At 36.0% G+C, this 21,635-nt stretch overlaps 1 protein-coding gene across 4 annotated transcripts in view; it reads left to right on the forward strand.

The window, feature by feature from the left end:
* Positions 1-14,631, forward strand: part of LOC121441937 (dmX-like protein 1) — a 143,667-nt gene extending 129,036 nt beyond the window's left edge. For all 4 annotated transcript variants that reach the window (XM_041643338.1, XM_041643339.1, XM_041643340.1 and 1 more), the window contains 6 exons: positions 1,857-1,984; positions 5,547-5,639; positions 6,794-6,885; positions 7,885-7,937; positions 9,736-9,953; positions 12,578-14,631. In XM_041643338.1, the coding sequence (XP_041499272.1) occupies positions 1,857-1,984; positions 5,547-5,639; positions 6,794-6,885; positions 7,885-7,937; positions 9,736-9,953; positions 12,578-12,802 (809 nt within the window). In that variant the 3' untranslated portion in view covers positions 12,803-14,631. The remainder of the gene's footprint in view (positions 1-1,856; positions 1,985-5,546; positions 5,640-6,793; positions 6,886-7,884; positions 7,938-9,735; positions 9,954-12,577) is intronic.
* Positions 14,632-21,635: the final 7,004 nt, after the last annotated feature.

The raw sequence follows: 21,635 nt of genomic DNA on the forward strand, positions 1-21,635 counted from the left end.
GCGCTCCCCATGTTCTTTTTCTTTTCTTTTGTTTTTTTTTCTTCTCCTTCTTCTCCTCCTTCTCTTTCTCCTCCTCTTTTTTCTCCTCTGCCTCCTTTTTCTCTTCCTTCTCTTGCTTCTCCTCCTTCTCCTTCCTTCTCTCTCCTCTCCTCTCTTCTTTGTTTTTTTTTTCCTGTACTCATTGAGCCAATTCTTTTAGTTTATCGTCCAGCCGTAACATAGTTTACCATGTGATCCCTTCCATTGCTGAGGCTTTCCACAGAGGTTTTTGTTTTGGTTAATGAGTTTATCATTTCTCTCATCTTTTCAGTTTGGATTATCTTGATCAATTCTCATTATAGGATTCTATTTTCTTATCTTGGGTTGACTTCATTTCATTTGACTTTTTATTTTTGTCCTTTTAATGTATATACATTAGCCTATAGGTGGTTTAAAGCTTTACCAAGATATTCATTAGCTTCTCAATGTTGTCATCAAATAAGTAGTTGAGAGGACCAGCTGAGAGGAGAAGAATCATTTATTTTGGCTCATTATTTCAGAGCCTTAAATCCTTTGTCACTTGAACAGAAATCTGGGCAGTGGAAGCCAGCTAAGAACCACAGAAATAGGATATGCTGTCCTTTTCGGCTAGTTTTCTATTGTGTCTGGTTCCCCAGCTCATGAAATGTCACGTCCCATATTTGTGGTACATCTTATATCCTTCAGCTTATGTCCTCTAAAAATATTCTCACAAGCACACCGAGAGATGTGCCTCACTGATCTCCTAAATGAATCTAAACCCAGGCAGTAAAGATTAACTGTCACACTAAGGTAGTAGGAGAAAAATTTAAAGGTGTTTGTAGAAGCAAGACAGAAAGAAATTTGATTCATTGAAGTGGTAAATTACTTATTAGAGCTGAAACTTTGGTTATTGTCTTACTGTTTATAGTGAGTTGTGGTTAGATTTGTTCATACACCAGAGCCATTATAGTTTAGAGGTTTCCCAATTAGTGTTTTTAGCACTATAGATAATATTGGGAAAACCTAAACAGTTTTTAAGCAGCTATCCTGGGAGGAAAGGAAAAGAGTTAACATCCCCTCAACGAGTCCCAAGTCATTATGCTGCCGCCTTCACACCCCTGCCTAGTACACGACAAAATATTCTAAAACAGCCTGAATTCATTGCTATTAGATATTTGGTAAAGTATTAGTAAAACTCAACTAATAGCATAATTAGCAACTTGCTGGGCATTTATCTATACTGATTTTCATTATCCCTATTCTATACTAATTTTGACAGTTATAATTAATATAATTTGGGTGCCATTTGTTATATTGAGTGCTGTATATAAATGACCTCAATCAGTCTCAAAAATAGTGACTTATTTATTCCATAGTATAATTAGTATTATCAGACATTAGCATATATTTGAGATAATAAATCCATCAAAATAATTTTAAATTAAAATTTCTCCTTTACTATGGTATTTAAATCTGACCTTGTCTTAGAAAAATGCATAATTTTAACATTAATAATATGGCTGATAAAGGTTGATTCTTTAATAATCTCAGTAATTTATTAAATGTTTATTATAAAATATATTTATTTTAGACTCTTAAGACATTAAGATAATTTTGAGAAGAATCATAATTTATAGTGATCTAAATGTATCTACTGTTTTGTTTGAAAACATATTCTCAGTCAAATGAAAGTACATCATGTGACTTTTCTTATATAAAATAAAACCTCAAAGTAAATTTATATAAATAGACTTTATTTCCTAGGTACTTCTTTGATGAATAATTCAATATTGGGTTAAGAATTTTTTCAAAAGTTTTTAAAATAAATATTTAATTTTTGTCATCTTATAATGCAGATCTGACAGGTGCTCAAGATGGGAGTGTCAGAATGTTTGAATGGGGCCATTCTCAGCAAATAACCTGTTTTCGATCCGGTGGCAATCCAAGAATTACAAGAATGAGATTTAACTATCAGGGAAATAAGGTACTATTGAAAATTAATTACTTTTCTTTAAAAAGCTTGATGGTGCATCAATTTACTAGCTTGAGAGTTTGAAAAGAATATTTTAACCCTTCTCAAAGAACACTTAAGTGTACGTGATTCTTCCTGTAGGTTTGTGGTGCACATATATCACTACTAAAATTAAGTTAAATGTTCTCTTAGGACCAATGTTTTCCCTTATATTTCTTTGATTAGTGAAATCCATTTCTTTAGTTCCTGGAATCTACTCATAGTATGATTCCGTACCAAGCAGCAAGTACAGTTTGTGGTGTGTCAGATCTGCTTAACCCATCTGCATTGTGATTTTTATGCACTTTAACACTTAGTAATATTGCTCTAAAATGGCAGGTCAGCAAACTGGATTAGTTACCAACACAGCTTTTATAGAACTTTTTTTCGAATCCGAATTCTATTGTTCATTATGTTTTCTTTGAGTATTTTCATCTAGCAGAGTTGAAGAGGCAAAGACTTTATGGTGGGCTAACCTTTAATTACAAGATATTTAAGAAAAATGATACTAGGAGGTGTACTGTGAGAGTGTTTCTCTTAGAAATGACAGGAAAGTTATACCCATGACAGCTAAGCAACATGGTACCTTAAACATTGACAACACCAATAGACAAACTAATGAGGAAGCAGAAAATTTCATGGGGTCCCTAGACAAAGAACTATAGGCAACTGATGACTACTGAGAGTAGGAAAATTTCTCTTCTAGGGACAAGCCTTGTAGTTGGTTATCCACTACAAAATGGTCAGCCCTAAAATCATATATACACAGCAATATTAAACAGACTCAGCAAGTTGCCTTTATATATTTATACATGTGTATATGTAACAATTATATGGGGCTGGAGAGATGGCTTAGTGGTTAAGAGCACATCCTGTTCTTATAGAGGACCCAAGATATCTGGCAGCTCAAACTGCCTATAACTCTAGCTCCAGGGGATCTGACCCCTTCTGTCCTCTTCATATGCAGACATACACACATACACATGAATAAATAATACTGTAGGTTTTGTTTTTTTAAAGAAGTTTGCCAAACCACCTCTAAACCATCCCTTTATTGTCTGTTACTTCTCACATTGCTGCTTATTTCAAATTGCTTTCCTGAAGCATGTTTTTATAGGAATTAACAGGCAAATTAGCCTACTGTTTTGTCTTCTGGATCATGCTTCACTAAAAGTTTACACAATCTTAGATAATAGTATCTCTTGCCTTTTCTTTTCCCTGAGTTTCAGTTATGGTGCTTACAAAGTTCAGATTTCAAACATTTTCAGATTATAAGTGCTTGATTAGTAAGTGCAACTATTAAAAGAAATACTGTTGTAGGAGGCCGCTTGTTTGTTACTGGCTGCACATCCCTGAAATAACCACACAGAAACTGTATTAATTAACTCACTGCTTGGTCCATTAGCTCTAGCTTCTTATTGGCTAACTCTTACGTATTAATTTAACCCATTTTTATTAATCTGTGTATCACCATGAGGCTGTGGCTTACCGGGTAGTAAAGTTCCTGCGTCTGTCTCTGGCAGGGCTACAGGGCCTCTCTGACTCTGCCTCCTTTCTCCCAGCATTCAGTTTAGTTTTCCCCACCTAACTCTACGCTCACAGGCCAAGCCTGTTTATTAATTAACCAGTCATATTCACAGCATACAGAAGGGATTCGCACATCAAAATATCTTCAAAAATCTGACACTTTTCTGGTATAAACATTTGCAATAAGAATATTCAACTTGGGCTGTCAGTTGTATTCCCTTTCAGTATTGTATTATGTTTTCCATTTTCATTGGCGATGTGCTGTTGCTTCTAGTCTATGCATGTCAGTCCATAGTTCCTTTGATATATTGTCTTCCCAAAATAAAGTGATATTATGAACAACATAATTAAATACCTACAGAATAAGTAGTATCTTTTGTTTGTTTGTTTGTTTTTGAGAAACCCTTCAAGGTACCTCTTCCCAGATTTATCAGTATAACACTCAAACCTTTCTACAATTTGATTTCGTAGTCTGACTTATTTTTCAACATTAACACTGCTACAGTCCTTCATATCGTCTGTTTTAAAGTACAACAAGCTTTAGTTCTTTGCCTACCAGGTGTCTTGATAAACCCCTTAGCTTCGTGTTCCTACTTTGCCCATGATGTAACCGAATAGCACAACACCAAAGCATGTTTTCTCCTTTATTTAGGAAGCATCCTGAGTAAGTGGTAGAGAAGACTCAATCTGTCCCAGTTATGGTGATCGGTTTGATTGTGAATTGCAGATAGAATTGGGCAGTCAAAAGACTGAAGATCTCAGCAAAACTAAAATAAGACTAATAAGTGCTATGAGGAACTCTTAAGAGTAATATTCATAAAACAGGCTAGTATGACATAGCATAGAACAGGAAATAGTTTTTATAAATTAAAATTTTAATTCTCAAAAATGGGGCAGTGAACGTAAGTAGTTTAAAAGTCAAGTGTGATTGTATGTTTAGGAAGTACCAACTAAGAAAATATCTCCTAGAAAATACCTTAGCAAAAGCAAAACAGTAGGGGCAAGTGGTATTTGAAGGATTAAAAATATTTCTTTAATGCAAAGAATATAATTTTATAGTCAAAATAGACTGCCTAAGATATATTGATAAATGTACATGCACATATCCTGGTTATTTTGTCTTTGCTTCAAGTATAAAGAAAGAATCTATAAATGTGAAAGGAATGGGAACACCTTCCCTTTTGAATTATTAGTGCACCTTACTCAACAATTCCAATTAAAAGGGAAAAAATTGTAATTAGTAGAACTATTTCCATAGAATTCTGCTAGATAAAGAATGAGAAATAGGTTGATGCCCAGCCAGACTATATTTCAAATTTGGTGGCTCATTAACACTATTTGAGTATATATTCCATGTTTATTCCAGCTGAAGAACAAACCTAGCTCTACTCCAGAAAACATAAAACTAGAAAAGAGGATTAGATAGTAGGGAAAGTATCTATAGCAAATATAAAAGCCGTAGGCTAATATACTTAATAATAGCTCTATCAGAATTCTCAGAAAACATTAGAGAAGTAAATAAGCGATATGAATTTTATCAAAATCTCTAATATGTTCAGTAATCATCACTGAAAATTGAAAAAATAACTATTAAAACTTGGTAAATATTTTAAATTTTGATACTACTTAGTATTTATTAATTAGTGTAAGAATAAATGAGTATTGAGTTCAAATTATTTTCCTTAAAATTTTATTTTGCCTTCATCTTTTAACTTCTTAACATTTTTTGAACTTTATTTTGTGGGAGGAAGCCAAGCACATATCATGACTCAACATGTGGAGGTGTAAGTTTAACTAACCAAGTGTCTGATGTTTGCTTCTTTCTACACTGCAAGTTTTCTTAAAGTGATACCTAAATATAGCTCAAAACTAGATTGAACCTTAAGTGAAATTAAAAGATAACAGTTGGTCAATCCAATGTTAAACATAGAGATAATGTGTCACACTGGGTATAAGGAGTAAATGTGTGCTTTTTATTTACACTAATCATTTAATTTCTTTTTTAAAGTTTGGAATTGTTGATGCTGATGGATATTTAAGTTTGTACCAAACAAACTGGAAATGTTGTCCAATTACTGGGAGCATACCTAAGCCATATCTGGTAAGTTAAATATTCCATATATATATATATATATATATATATATATATGAAACATGGACTTTATGTTTAAAAATCAAAGCTGTGCTTGACCAAGTAATATTACAATTAATAAATAAAATATGTCTAGTCTTATCTACTCGTCACATATTACAACAGACTAGTCCTGTTGTGTATAAAAATGACTGAGTGAAGTTGAGGAAGTTGGCATGCCCAGCACCGTTTCTCCAGAGATCCAGCCTCAGGTGACTGGCAGACCAACAGAATTATCAGATTGTTTTCCTGTATTTAGCTCTTATTAATGAGCAAAGTAGAAAGGGCATCCTGCTACTGATCCTGTTGTTTTCATCTGTTAAAGTCTGTGCAGAATTCATAAAAATTTGCCTTCAGAGAATAAAAATGTTTCATTGATTTCCTTTACAGAACTAAACATAAGCAAAACATAGAAAATGATTAAGGTTATAGATTATAATTCTGGTAATTCACCTGAGGTTAAATGTTTGAGTTCAGTATTGATCTAAATAAACACAAGGGAGCATTGCTAGGACTTCTTGAAAGACTTAGTTTGCTCTTTGCCTCATCGTTTTATTAGGCTACAGTGTGAACTGTGCAAGTTGACCTTTTGGAGAGACGACTGCTTTTCTTTTTTTAATTGGTGAAATGATCATAATAAGTTTGATTGAATTTTCAGAAGTTCTCTGAGATTTCTTATTTTGTGACAGTAACTTTTTATTACTTTTGAACAGTTACTTTTATTTAAAAGTTTGAATGTTTCTGAACAATTAATGTCAGTTTAGCAAAGATATTTACATCTAACATAATCTTAAATCCTCGTATCTGACTTCTTGTAAGACAGTTTTTTTCTTGTTTTTTTTTCCCCCACTACCTAGACCTAAGTAACTATTTGAAGTTTAACCTCTGTGTTTTCTTCTTAAGGTGTTGGTTGAACAAAAGTGAAAAAGACTGTTCATTAACTGTTTGTATTTTTTACAGAAAGAGATGGAGAGAATTATCGTGAGAGTTATTGTATTCTCTAATCTTTTTAAAGTTCAGAAGGTTAAAAGAATAGAAATTATTTTTTAAAGACATAAAGTGCATGGTCACATTATGGAAATTTTACTAGCAACAGTAACATTTATTGTTTATAACCATTCCAGGCTTGGCAGTGTCATAACAAAACAGCCAATGATTTTGTCTTCGTTAGTTCCTCCTCTCTGATAGCTACAGCTGGTCTTTCTACTGACAATAGGTAAGAGATGGAGCTGAAACAGAAATGTTGTGTGTGGATAACTAAATTGTTTTGTTGTTGTGTATTTATTTGTCTCAGTAATTATGACCTAAGAATTTTCATCATAAAGATTTCTTATTTAAATCATTCTCAGTGGCATAAATCTAGGAAAATTCTAGTACCACTTACAGAAAAATCATTCTTATTTTTAATATTCTCATATTGATACTTTAGGAGAAAGGATTTGGTTGTTTGTAAAATGAACATTTCTTTGTATTTTCTGTATATTCAGAAAACTTGAAGCTGAAAAAGGTACAATTATTTATTGGCCGTATTATTTAGTTAACTTGGTTAGTCTTCATCATGGCCTTACTAGGTAGGTATTATCATTTTCACAACAAAAAAATAGGAAACTAGGCCAATCTCTGTGAGTTTGCAGCCAGCCTGGTCTACAGAGCAAGTTCCAGGACAGGCTCCAAAGCTATACAGAGAAACCCTATCTCAAAAAACCAAAAAGGAAAAGAAAAAAGAAAATAGGACTCTCAGAACAACTTTATAGTTTGTAAGAACATCTCTGTCTTCTCCCTCCATATACTCACACAGCCCATCCAGACACACTGAGTTTGCTGAGCTTCTGAAACTCAGATGTGAGCTTCACATTGCACTGAAAACTAGCTTCAGGGCTGTAGACTCTGGCTGTGTTCAGTAGATTCCACCTAATAACTAGCATCGTCTATGACTTGTCTATGTTAGGTACAGATAGATTAAAAATTAGTAAATATACAAGCAATTTCTATAGTCAGCCTTCAGTTACTATTATTTATAGGTATGTGCTAATCAAAATTTAACTCAGTTTTGTAAGTTAACAGCTTTTAAATTGAGTGTGACAACTAGTGTGTCTATATATATATATATATATATACCTTTTGAACAAAGTTCACATGTTTAATATTTGGCTTATTTTTTATTCTATTAATTTTTGTGTCGGTTAAAAAGAAATCCCTTTTTTTCTCCTCTCAGAAACATATGTCTGTGGGATACTCTAGTAGCACCTGCCAATAGTTTAGTCCATGGTAAGTTTTGAAGACAACTTATCACATCTTGGACTGGGGATATAGTTCATTTGGAGAGTGCTTGTCTACCATACACGCACTCCTAGGTGTGACCCTCAGGACCTAGACTAATATGGTGAATACATCAAGGTGTCAGGTCAGTACACTAAAACCAGTTGGTCCTCTGCACTAAATGAATATCTATACTTTGAAATTTAAAAGATCTTCTCATAATAACACCTGGAATAACTACTGAGGCATTTGTCAAACAAAATACACACAGGACATATATGTAGAAGGGGACAAATATAATTTAAAAACTCAAAGATCTAAATTAATATAGAAAATGACTTACATTTAGAGCTTTGAAAACTTAATTTTGTTCAAAATACCAATTCCTCCCAACTTTATAGATGTAACACAATTCTAATGAAATATAGTCAAACTTTTATTCATATCAGTAAACAGATTCTAAAGTGTATAAGAAAATAGCAAATAACCAACAAAATACTGAAGAAAAACATTCAGTGGACTCACCCTACATAATCAGAAATTAATGTAAAGCCTCAATAATCAAACATCGTGACAGTGGCTTTTAAAAAGTTACCGAGAGCATTGGAGAGACTAGAGAGCCTCATAGGCGACTTTATATATCATAGACTTTATCAGATAGATGTACAAAAGAATTCAATGGAGAAAAATAAGGTTTTTTTAAATAAAGTACTAAAACAATTGAATAGTGACATAGAACAACAACCAAAAATATCTTTGACACAGATGTCACTTTTCACAGAATTTAGCTCAGCATGGGTTGTAAAGCTTCATGTAAAGTGCAGACTTCTAGAAGAAACGGAAAAAATCTACGTGGCTTGGGTCTGGTGATGAATTCTTACATATAATACTAAAAAAACAGTTTTTAAAACAAAATGACAATGTTTCCAAGGACTTTTAAATAATCCCATTCTCACTATTCAAATGGCAAGTAAACATATAAAAGGATAATCAAGATAATCAGGAAATGCACATTCAGTGCGCTGCAAGTTATCATTTACACCAGCATGGCCAAAATTAAAGACTCAGGGTGTTGGTTGGGTGTACAGAAACTGCAACTGCTGACAGAAGCAGAAAATGCTACAACCACTTTGAAAACAACTTAGATTTTTTAAGATTATTTTTTAAAGTATATGATTATGAGTGCACTATCTGCATGTATGCATTTATGCCAGAAGAGGGCATTAGATCCAACTAGAGATGGTTGTGAGCCATCATGTAGTTGCTGGGAATTGAACCTCTGGAAGAGCAGCTAGTGCTCTTCACCGCTGAACCATCTAAGCCCCCAAAAACTTAGTTTTAATAACGTTAAACATGGACTGATCGTGATCCATCTGTATGTACTATTTTCAGTATATGAAAGCTACAAAAAGACTTAAACAGGAATTTTCTAGGCAGCTTTATTTATAATATTTATAAGTGTTTATAGATTATTACACTTAATAATAGATGCTATTCAACCGTTTGCTGGTATTGAGTCCAGTTCAACTTGAATTTCCTTTTCTTATGTTCTGACCACAACACTGTAGGTGGTTTGCTGAAACAATACTATGGCTACCCATATTTCCTTTTCTCCAGGACCATGCTTCGTTGTCTTATGCCTAGTATCTCAAATTATTTCTTATATTGCATTTGGTTTTTAAATTGCCTTAGGTGGGACAGCAATCTTTATCCAATATTTATTTATTCATTCAATTTATTCTATCTTGACCACCTTGTGGTCTTTTATCACTAAGTGGTTTTAATCTTTTTTTTTTTAAACCTTCAGCTTTTACCTGCCATGATAATGGAGCCACAGTCTTAGCATATGCTCCCAAACATCAGCTGCTAATATCAGGTGGCAGAAAAGGTTTCACATGTGTATTTGACCTTCGACAAAGGCAACAGAGGCAGCTTTTTCAGAGCCATGATTCTCCTGTTAAAGCCATTGCTATTGATCCAACTGAAGAATACTTTGTTACAGGATCTGCAGAAGGCAATATAAAGGTAAAAACATGGTATCAATAATATGGGAAAAAAATTACAAACTTAGGCCTTTAATCATATTTTAGTAATTTACTTAAATACTAGTCATATTATATTAGTTCTGTTATAGTCAGCAGTGCCAATTACTATTTAATAAACCCTTTAATAAATAGAATTATTTTTAACTTGAAGTTTTACTTTTTTACTTGTTTTAAAAAATGCTTAATTAATTCTTAAATTTTCTGTGGATCTTAGTATATTTCAGACATTAGAATTGGTTTTGACTCTTCTTTTGGTGATATATTTACTAAATTAAATTTCTAGGTTAACTATACCCCACATTGCTCCTCTTTTTTCATATATAATAATAATATTCAACAACTCAGATTCCATAATTCTGGTTCAAGAATGTACCTAGATAAGCCCTGTTCATAGATAACCAAAATCTATTGTACTTAAATTTTAAAGTTGTTTAAAGCATTAAGCAGCTTATTTAAAAATGTTGAACAACTTATTAAAATGTATATTGCAAGATTCCACCTTAAAAATACTCAGCTGTGAAGTTCTATGTTAAGAAATACCTGTTGATTTTGAGGAAGATTCTGTGGGCCCATTGCACAGAGGTATGCCAGTTTCAATTGGTCTTCAGGATGTTGAATGGTCAGCAAGCCTAGATTTGAAGGATCTGATTTTTAGAATCCATTACGTGAATGTGAGCATACTTAGTGCTAAATAAGATGAATTTCTTTTAGGACTGATAGGCTGTTTTCTTCCCCCTTAACTCTCCTTCCTCCCACCACCAAAAAAAAAAAAAAAAACAGAACTGCAGAATTTGGAAATGTTGTTATTTGTGTTTAATGGATGTTTTGTCTGCCCATATGCCAGTGCACCACATAACTTGCTTGTTGCTCCCATCAGAGAGTATTGAGTCCCCTGGAACTGGAGTGAACCATCATATGGGTGCTAGAAATCAAACTCGTGTTCTCTGGAGGAGTGGCCAGTGCTTTTAATCAATGAGTCATCTCCTCGGCCCCAAAGTACTCTTTTTTAAAAAATAATAAATCCCAGCAGAATTATTCTTCTCTGATTTGAAGCCACTTTTTTATTTCAACCTGTGGCTGCTGGTAAAGGTTGTCATTGTTTCAGAAAGAACAAATTTAGACCTCCATCAACAGTGTCCAGATGCTTAGCACCTCCAGAGAAAGAATAAGAGACAAGACAAAGCACAGAACCGAGAAAAAGTTTTGTAATAAAGTAGAAGTACACCCTCAAGAAATAGTGTCACATGGCTAGGATTTTGGGTAATTTCAATAATGAGCAAAACTAATGGAGGAAAGGATTGTTCAGGAGGTGATCTACAGGGAAATCCAGGAATGGGTCTGGATTTTCCCAGAATAGGGTTTTCTCCCTTTTTTCTGTGCTTAAGGAGATTTTTGGTTTTTGGTTTGTTTTTTTGTTTTTTGTTTTTTGTTTGTTTTTTTTTTTTGGATGTGTTGTGATATCAGATACGTGATGGAAGCAGGCCATTTTGCCCACTGTTGGTCTGGAAATCTCATTGTAGTAAAGCAGAGTTAACTGTCATCTAGGTTGGCCATGTTGGTCCCAGCTAATGTAGTGAGTGCATTATCTTCTTTTTCCCTGTGCCTGCATAGTGTACCTCAAACGGACTTTAGAGTAGGACAGACTTTGATTTAGATCACGTATTTTTAGATTCTACTCTGATTCTGCAGTTTATATTTTAAGATATTTGAAAGACATATAGTCTAGGCTGGAGAAATGGCTCAGTGATCAAAAGCACAGGTTGCTCTTGCAGAGGATCCATGTTTCTCAGCACCCACATGTAGCTCTCAACCACTTGTAACTTCTGGCCCCCTAGGCATCAAGCACACATCTTATTTCACATACACATGCAGTAAGTCACCCATATACATCAAATAAAGATAAAGTTTTAAAGGTACAGTGTGTTTTAAGATGTATAATCTAACAAATTCATGTAAAGGTAATGTGGATTGGTGAGGGTTTTTTTTCAGATGTTTTCCTAAGAGATATAAAAAAATTAAAAAGTAAGTTGTTATCTCCAAACCAGAAAAATAGATCCTGAAAGCCTTTCCACACAAGTCATTAATAAGAGAAGCCATTTGGCATTTGATTTAAAGCAGTCACATTTGTCTTGATGGGGCTTACAATAGAAACTTTCAGAATTTAGTATTTTAGAATTTTAGTAATTGAGTTTGTCTAACTTTACCAGGGTAGAGAGCCATAGATGTCAGTTTACTTTCATCCTTGCATCTTTTCTGATCTCTGAGTATTCAGTATTATAAAGAAGTAATACCCCATAGTAGCTACACAGCAACACCTTTCTAGTCACTGATGCAAGTTTCTGTTCTTTGTACTCAGGTTGTCTAATTTTCAGTGCATTGCTAATAATTTGTGCCCTTACAGGATGGACTTTGAATAATAATAAAAGCAGTTGATAATTGTATCCAGCCTATAGAGACTCAGGAAGCTGTGATCATAGCATATACAAATACTCTCCATCCTTGTAGGAATGTCTTACCTGCACAAGAAGGCAGGCTTACATTTTCTTTTGGATTCTTGAGTCAATCACCAGCCCCGGTTTTCATTTTGTCCTTCATATCTTTCAGATTTGGAGTCTTTCTACCTTTAGTCTTCTCCATACTTTCATCAATGAACATGCTCGACAGTCTATTTTTAGAAATATTGGAACTGGAGTCATGCAAATTGAGACAGGACCTGCAAATCACATTTTCTCTTGTGGAGCTGATGGAACAATGAAAATGAGGATACTGCCGGATCAGTTTAGCCCTTTAAATGAGGTGTTAAAAAATGATGTAAAATTGATGCTGTAACATCTTCACAAGAGGGTGTATGATTTATTATCTGCTTTGTGAAAGTAGCCAACAGATGCATTACGCAGTAATCCCCTGTACCAAGGATAGGCTAATGCTTTCTGTCCTCATATTTATTTTATGGAGCTTTGCCCTTGATGCACTGATGCCTTAAAAGTTAACAAGTCAGTCAGAGTTAGATCCTATTGCCTAACATAGAATGTTAGAATGTATAAATAATGCTGTATTCATACTTATTTATAGTATATTTTAGTAAATATGTCATTGGGTTAAAGGAACTTTGTTTTCTCGTTGTTACACACCCTCTGCAGACCCCACTGCACAAATTCTATTGACAGTAAAACTCTTTAAGACAGGTGCCACACTTTCACTGCTTTATCACACAGACATCATAATTCTTTTCTTGTTAATAGTGAGAAGTTTATATATAGGTAAGAGATCTCCATTAAAACTGCTATTGGGACTTACAGTGTAAAAGAGCCAAGGAGTTCATTAGAGTTTTCCTCGTTCCCTTCTATAGCCCCAGATGTGTGTGTAAATGTATTTAATTGTATGTATATATGTGTGCATATGTGTATATATGTATATATATATATCTTACTTGATATTGTATATACACAAACAGAAGCTATAAGTCTTTTCATGTGTTTTGTGCCATAACACCTACTGCCACAAGTATAAAACCTTTCTTGTGATTTTCTTATATAAAGTTTTTTTTAATTATCACTTTAATTTTCAAAGTCATTTTTAAGAAGAATTTCAAGATTACTATTTTAAAAGTGTTAAATAAGTCTTAGTAGGCAATAAAGATGTTATGTGGCACACAGACATTTACATTTATGAATTTGTCATCGTTTTGATGATCAGATATTTTACTTAAAATTTCAGTTTTCTTTTTTCTTAGATGAATTTAGTCTCAAAATTCTGAAAATGTATAGCAGTGTTTTTAGAAACACTGTGAAAGCAGTCAAATTAAATAGTATTTACAAATGTACAGTGTCCCGCAGATCTACCATTGATAGGAAATAAACCTTATATTTTATTATTTTTGCCAAAATACATTATTTTATTATAAAATTTGACCAAAATATATAAATTTTACAATGCTTATAACTTTGCTAACCCTATTTCTGTCTGTTTCATGCTATATCTTTTCTGATTCAGAATTATAAAAACTTGATAAATACTTGATTTTTAGCCAATGAGACTGGCAGTGAGTAGATGGGGATAAGTCTTAAGGGACAGTTGTATACTACTTAGCTTAAATTTAGTTCTAGTTAGAACTGTAAATGACCATTTTTATGTAAAGAAATATGGAAAACTATTAGGAATTAAAAAGTCAAAGCAAAGAAATGAAGGGCTGGTAAATGAATTTTGTAATATCCTCAGGATACTTTTATTATAAAAGTATATTGTTACAGGTTTTGTAAATTATATTTCATAATTTTAAATATAGTAAGCAAGTTACAATGAGAACACTGTCATTATAGAGAGTTTATATGCACATAGTAACCTGTACCTGTAAATTGTGCAATAACAATACATGACTATTTTGCCATGGAGAAATCTGTGACAACATTGCAAACAATATTATTCTTTGATGTAGCTAAGTTATTTTTTAGTAATCTCTTCACAAATCAAGATTCAAAAGGCTTTAAACACTTTCCATCAGAAAGAAAATTTATCATGTGTATTAAACAAAAGGCTTTGGGTATGAACTACTGAGCATTCTAATTGAGGGTTTATATGAATAACCACAACCACATATTATGTAAGCCCGTATGTATTTACATCCAGAGTCATATTTTAAATAAACAATCATGTAGTGATTTTTTGCATGCTTTTATTTTAAGTATTTCTGCCAGTTTAATTGATTTTACATTATGTGATATTTTTAAATTCAGAATTTCTATATTTGTGACAGTTGTAGAGAGAATTTTCTTAAATACCTTCTCATTCTTTTCTGCAATTTTTTTTACTTAATGGGTAATCATTAACAATGGTGACTTGGGGTTTCTATTTCTGCAAGGAGACACCATGAACATCACAATTCTTGTGGTGACTCGCTGACTGTTCAGAGGTTCATTCCATTATCATCATGGTGGGACATGGCAGTGTACAGACATACGTGGTGCTGGAGAGATAGCTGCTATGTGTTGATGCAGGCAGCAGGAAGTAGACTGAGACTCAGCCTGAGCAAAGCATGAGCAAAAGAGACCTCAAAACCTGTTCCCATAGTAACATACTTCCTCCAAGAAGACTACACCTACTTCAACATGGCCACACCTCCCAATAATGACTTGCCTTTTGGGGCCATTCCCCCCACACACACACTTTATTTTAAACAACTACAGATAGGAATAAAAATAATTGAAATAAGTAAAGATATATACACATACAGTTAAATTTTTATTATTCATCCGAATGTAATGAACACATCAAATACACTTAAATGCTATATTTCTGAGAATGACTGTTACAGCTTTTTTTTAACACAATTTTCTTATTGATTCTTTGGGAATTTTACATCATGTAATCCAGTCCCATTCATTTCCCAGCCCCTCCACGTCTGCTCCTCACTGCTGTAGTGCCCCCCAAAAGGAAAATTTAAAACTATTTTAGAGAGCAAGCCCACTTCCTTCCTTCACCTTTCCCGCCTCTCCAATACCTTTTCATTCATCTTAGTGGCATTGGGAGCTTGTGGTGTGTCTTGCAGTATACCCTTTTGTCTGTTCCACTTTACTTTAGATATTTATTGTGATAAGTTGTTGGTCTGGTTCAAGATCTCTCTCTGGCTTCTGGTACATCATCAACACTGGACCCTCATCAAAACTCCCACATATTCCGCCATGCCATGCTCATGGAAATCCTGGAGCCATGGTGCCACATATCCAGTCACTTCACACAGTCCATCAGGTCATGGATGGGATGAACCCAAAGCCATTGTCAGTCCCACTGGAGCTGCCCTACTCAGGTGGGGGCTGGAACCAGCACTTCTACACCTGTGCCATCGGGCCATGAATGATGGCTCTGGGGAGATAAGGAATGAGGCTATCATTCCTGAGTATGGAGCCAAGCCCTCCCGTGAAGGGCCAGCCCAGCTTTTGGGTGGCAGTAGCCAGTGATGGGTAGGGCCGGTGAAAGGCAGGGCTGGCTCAAATTGGCCCTTGGTTTCAACACTGTGGTCCCTGTGGTATCGTGGGCAACAGAGGTCAGCACAGACCCCAACTGCAGCAGGATGATGGACCCAGACATGACTCGTGGATGCAGCTTGGGCTTGGACATTACCATGGCCACAGTGGCAGCGCAAGCTACCCAGACCAGTATGACTCCAGTGGCAGAATAGCCCAAGGACACCAACACGGTTTCAGATGGCTGACCAGACCCCAGGTGCATGGGCCTCGGTGATAACAGAAGCCATGGACATCAAATCAGACCCTGACTGAGGGCCACCGACCCTGAAGTGACCCTCGGCAGCAGCTCCAGCCCAGATGGCACCAGGTAGCAGTGCAGGCCACTCAGATTAGCATGGCTCTGGTTGGAGGCACAACCCTTGGACACCAACATGGCTACAGGTATTCACCCAGACACCGGGCATATATGAGGCCTTTGATGGCAACCTAGGCCACAGACGTCAACACATATCCCAGGTGCGATAGGACCATGAACCTACATATGATCCTTGGCAGCAGTCTGGGCCCGGATGTCACCATGGCCCCAGCTGGGAGCGTCACCCTTGGCCACCAACATTATTATAGATTTTTTTCACATGGCAGGACTTATGCTCTATGGGATTCCTCTTATCATGAAATAATCATTACTTGTTTTCCCCTTTGATTCCACTCTTTGCTTTTAGATAAGATAGAAAATTTGCTGTTGTTCTTACCAAAATTTTATAAAGGCATTGGTATAAACTAATTAAGCATTTAACCCTTATCTACCCTTCTTTTGTTAAAATGTTTTATTTTGGTTTTGGTGGTTGTTGTTTGGCCAGCATGTATGTCTGTATGCCAGAAGAGCATATAATAATGTTTGATTATTATAGTTGCAAGCCACCATGTGGTTGCTAAGAATTGAACTCAGGACCTCTGGAAGAGCAACCACTGCTCTTAACCACTAAGCCATCTCTTCTGCCCCTGTTTTGTTGTTGTTTTAAACAGCAAAAATGTTCAAATGTACCTCATTAACTGAAACAATATGAAGACATTTTTAAAAATGTTTTATATAGCTTTAAAATGGAAATGGTATTATTAACAGGACTAGAAGACCAACATAGTTTACTAAACAGGAAATTTAGGGATGTGGGGGTTTGTCTCCTATCTGTTGCCAACCCATGCAGGCCCTGTGCATGCTGCCTTGATCTCTCTGAGTTTACATGTGTGCTCACCATGTTGATTTAGAAGGCTTTGTTTTCCAGGTGTCCTCCAGCACCTCTGACTCCTAGACTCTTTCTGCCTAGGGAGTCCCATCATGCCACACGGCCCAGCTTTTTCAAATGTGGCTTCAGGAGATTAAACTCAGAACTGTATGCTCACTAAGCTAGCACTTTACTGACTGAGCTATCGCCCTAACCCAGTCTTGTTTACACTGTGGATAACTAGTAATTCACAATATTGAATCATTGTTTTTCAATTGTATTCTCCCACAAGGGGGCACTGAGGTAACTGGGGAGTCCTAGAAGTGAGGGATCCTGGGAGCAGTTGTGCATAAGTGGTAAAGGATATAATTCTACTGCCACACCTAGAAACCATGTTCAGAGTAGATACATACTTTGTGGCGTTTTAATTCCTTGGTACTTAGTAGTGTAAAGGCTTATTTCTGGACTTCCAGATAAAATAGTGGGTTAAAGGCTACTTCTATGAGAGCCAGGATAAAAAAAAAATACAGAACACTATGCCCCAAAAGTTTGTTTCATCCTCTGCATGGTACTAGAAAAAGCTGCCCAGTAAGAAAATCCCCACAAAAAAACCCAGAAGAGATAAACAAAACAGATGCAAAAATTACAACACAGAAACAAAAAACAAAAAGGCAAAGCAAAATGATTCCACAAGTGCTGAACAGACATGGGCATGGGTAAAATGCCAGCTGACAAGGTCAAAACTTTTCTGGGAAAAAGTGTCAGTGACCTGAATGAGGACACAACCAAGCAAATTAACTACATACAGACGCTAGAGAGCAAAATCAGCAACACGGGAGAAAGAGTGGATGAAAAACATGAGCAACTTAAAAAAATTCAACAAGGAAAGTGAGGTGTTTTTTTTTAAGAAAAATATTGAAAACGAAAAACAAGAGTTGAAAATGAAAAATAATGGAGTGGATGGAAAGATGATTCAGCATATAAGACCAAATACTACTCTTGCAGAAGATCTGAGTTCAGTTCTCAGTACCCATGTCAGCTCAAAACTTCCCATAACTCCAAATCCAAGGGACCCAATACCTTTGAGGTTTACACTCAAACACATATACGTATATAGTATTAGGTTTCTCCTGAGGAACAGAACTTAAAGAATGAACATATATATGGTTTATTGGACTAACATGCAGGTTGTGTTCCAGCTAATCTGGCAATGTCTGCCTACCAATGGAAAGTCCAAGAATCCAGTAGTTGTTCAGCTCACAAGGCTGGATGTCTCAGCTGGTCTTCATGTCAGAATCCTGAAGAAGTACACTCTAATGACAGTGAGGGAATGAACTTGCCAGCAAGAGCAAGGGCAAACAAAGAACAAGCCCTTCCTTCTTCCATGTCTTTTATACAGGTTGCCACCGGAGAGTGTGGCCCAGATTGAAGTTATATCAATCTTCAAAAAGACTTAGATTAAAAGTGAGTCTTTCAACCTCTAGTGATTTAATTAAGATTTAAAAAAAAAAAAAAGAAAGAAAAAACAAAAACCCACACAGGTACACCTAGCCACTTGGTTTCAGTTAATTCCATTTGCAGTCAAGGTGACAACCAAGAGTATCCATCATCCTTGTTTAAATGTAAAAATAAAATCTGTGGCTGTAGAGAAGGCCCAGCAGTTTTGAGTACTTGCTGCTCTTACTGAGGACCTGGGTTCCATTTCCAGCACCCATATGGAGGCTTCAAACCATAATTCCAGTTCCATCTGGTCCAACTTCTCTTCCTTCCTTCATGGGCACATGTGTACATACATGCAAGCAAAACATTCATGCACATTAAATAAATGAATCTAAGGGTTTGTAAACTAAAAATAAAATCTAAAAGCAAAGCCAACAAAAAAGACACCATAGAAAGTGACATGAACAGAATAGAAGAAAAAATACCATCAAGAAAGCACAGGATTAATGGAAGACAGCATTTAAATATCAGCAAGGAACCCAACATTCAAGAACTCTAAAATATGATCAAAAGATCAAACCTAAGAATCCATAAGACAGAGGAAGAAGCTGAGATCAACTGTGAAAGCAGAGAGAATCAATTTAAGAAAATTATGGCCATAATTTCTTCAAACCTAGAAAAGAAAGAAAAAAGATTCAAATATAAGAAAGCATATAAAATCCAAAATAGACATAACCAGAGAACTTTTACATTTTTGTAATCAAGATGTCAGAAATATAAAGCAAATGATCTTCAAAGCTACAAGGCAGTGATGTCAACTCACCTACTGTCTTTAGAGTTTCTTCTGCTTCCATGAAACACCATGACCAAAACACAAGCTAGGGAGAAAGGGTTTACTTGGTTCACATGTCCACATCATTGTTCATCATCAAAGAAAGACAGGACAGGAACTCAAACAGGGCAGGAATCTGGAAGCAGAAGCTGATACAGAGGCTATGGAGGAGTGCTGCTTACTGGCTTGCTCCCCATGGCTTGCTCAGCCTGATTTCTTATAGAACCCAGAGCCACAGTCCAGTGATGGCCCCACCCACAATGGACTGGGCAGCCCCACATCAACAACTAAGATTGATTTTATGGAGGCATTTTCTTAATTGAGGCTCCATTCTCTTAGAAGCTTGTGTCAAGCCAGGCAGCGGTTGTGTATGCCTTAATCCCAGCATCCGGGAGGCAGAAGTAGGTGGATCTCTCTGAGTTTGAGGCCAATCTGGTCTACAAGAGCTAGTGCCAGGATAGGCTCTCAAAACTACAGAGAAACCGTGTCTCAAAAAGCCAAAACAGAAGCTTGTGTCAAGTCGACATAAAAGTAGCCAGCACAACTGACCTCCTGTCAACTTGACACAAAAATACCTCATTAGAAAGTCACAGCCTTTCCTTTCTTTACCATCCCCAAGATCAGACATTGACATTATAGTATAAAACCCCAAGTCTTTACAGATTCAAACACATTAAAATCCAGTCTCTTTAAAAACCAAAGTCTTTCTTAAAAACTAAAATTTCTTTTTAAAAATTCAGTCTCTCAGCTGTGGGCGCCTGTAAAATTGAAATAAAATTAAATACTTCCTTATTTCAAGAGGGAAGAACCAGTGCACAGTCACCATCAAATAAAAGCAAAACCCAACTCCAAGAGTGTAAATAAGTCGGTTTCACTCATGATCTTCTGGGATCCTCCTAGTGGTTTGGGTTGAGGCTCTGCTCTCAGCATACACAGCTTGTCTTACAGTTTCTAGCTGTCTCCACTCCACTGCTGCTGCTGTTCTTGGTGGTCATCCATGGTACTGGCATCTCCAAGATGCTGGGATCTTCTGCTGCAGCTGGACAGCACCTTCACTAATGCCTCATATAGGCTCTCTTCCTGGTACCAAGCCTCAACTTCCCTGTCTGACCTCTTCGATACTGAGACTTCAGTTGCCACCTGCTCTCCATTACTCATTCATGCCTTCAAAACCAGTATCAAACGGGTGATTCTTACACTACCAAGTTCATCTTCCAGAGTGAGGCACAGTTTTGGTTGTGTCTGGAACACAGCTTCTCTGTGCTCTCAGGAACACTTCCCAGAAGATTTCACCTCAACAATGTTGGTTTTTTTTTTCTACTCCCTACTAATTTTCAGCTCCAGCTGACCAGCATTGGGTAAAAGCAGAGGTTTCACTTTAGTTGTTCTGGTATCTTGTTAGTTACAGCTGATTCGTCAGTCCCAGCTAACCAAAATGACAAAATCTTAACTCAAGATAACAAATGGCCCCAATAGAGACTCTAAATGTCCATCTGGGACTTCATAAGCCTGCTTCCATTTACTGCATTGCCCTCAACATTCTTATCTGCTAAGCGCCTCCAGAACATCTCATCAGATATTGAACTCAATGGCTTTTCTTGCACAAAGTTCCAAAGTTCTTCTACTATCCTCTCCAAACCAGCATGGTCAGGTCTGTCATAACAATACCTCACTACCGGTACCATCTTGTCTTAGTTAGGGTATCTACTACTGCGATGAAACACCATGACCTAAGAGCAAGTTAGGGAGGAAAAGGATTATTTGGCTTACACTGTCATATCATTGTTCATCAATGAAGACAGGGCAGAAATCTAGAGGCAGGAGCTGATGCAGAGGCCATGGAGGGCTGCTGCTTCCTGGCTTGCTCCCCATGACTTGCTTAGCCTGATTTTTTATAGAATTCAGGACCACCAGTCCAGGGGTGGCCCCATCCACAATGGATTGAGCTCTCCCACATCCATCACTAAGCAAATGCCCTACATACCCTTGGTTGCAGGCTGATCTTATGGAGGCATTTTATCAATTGAGGCTCTGTTCTCTTAGAATCTTGTGTCAGGTTGACACAAAAGTAGCCAGCATACCTACAAAGGCAGAAATAATCAGAACACCAGGTCTTTGTCACCAGCCTTCAAAGTCACGAAGGAAAGCCTGTAGTAATGAATGCTTACACTGAAAAAGTTTTGTTTAAGTTTTATACTAAGGTA

This window comes from Microtus oregoni, unplaced genomic scaffold, assembly GCF_018167655.1.
Source record: "Microtus oregoni isolate MIOR12 unplaced genomic scaffold, Mior012 000085F_ref0000168, whole genome shotgun sequence".
Taxonomy (NCBI): domain Eukaryota; kingdom Metazoa; phylum Chordata; class Mammalia; order Rodentia; family Cricetidae; genus Microtus; species Microtus oregoni.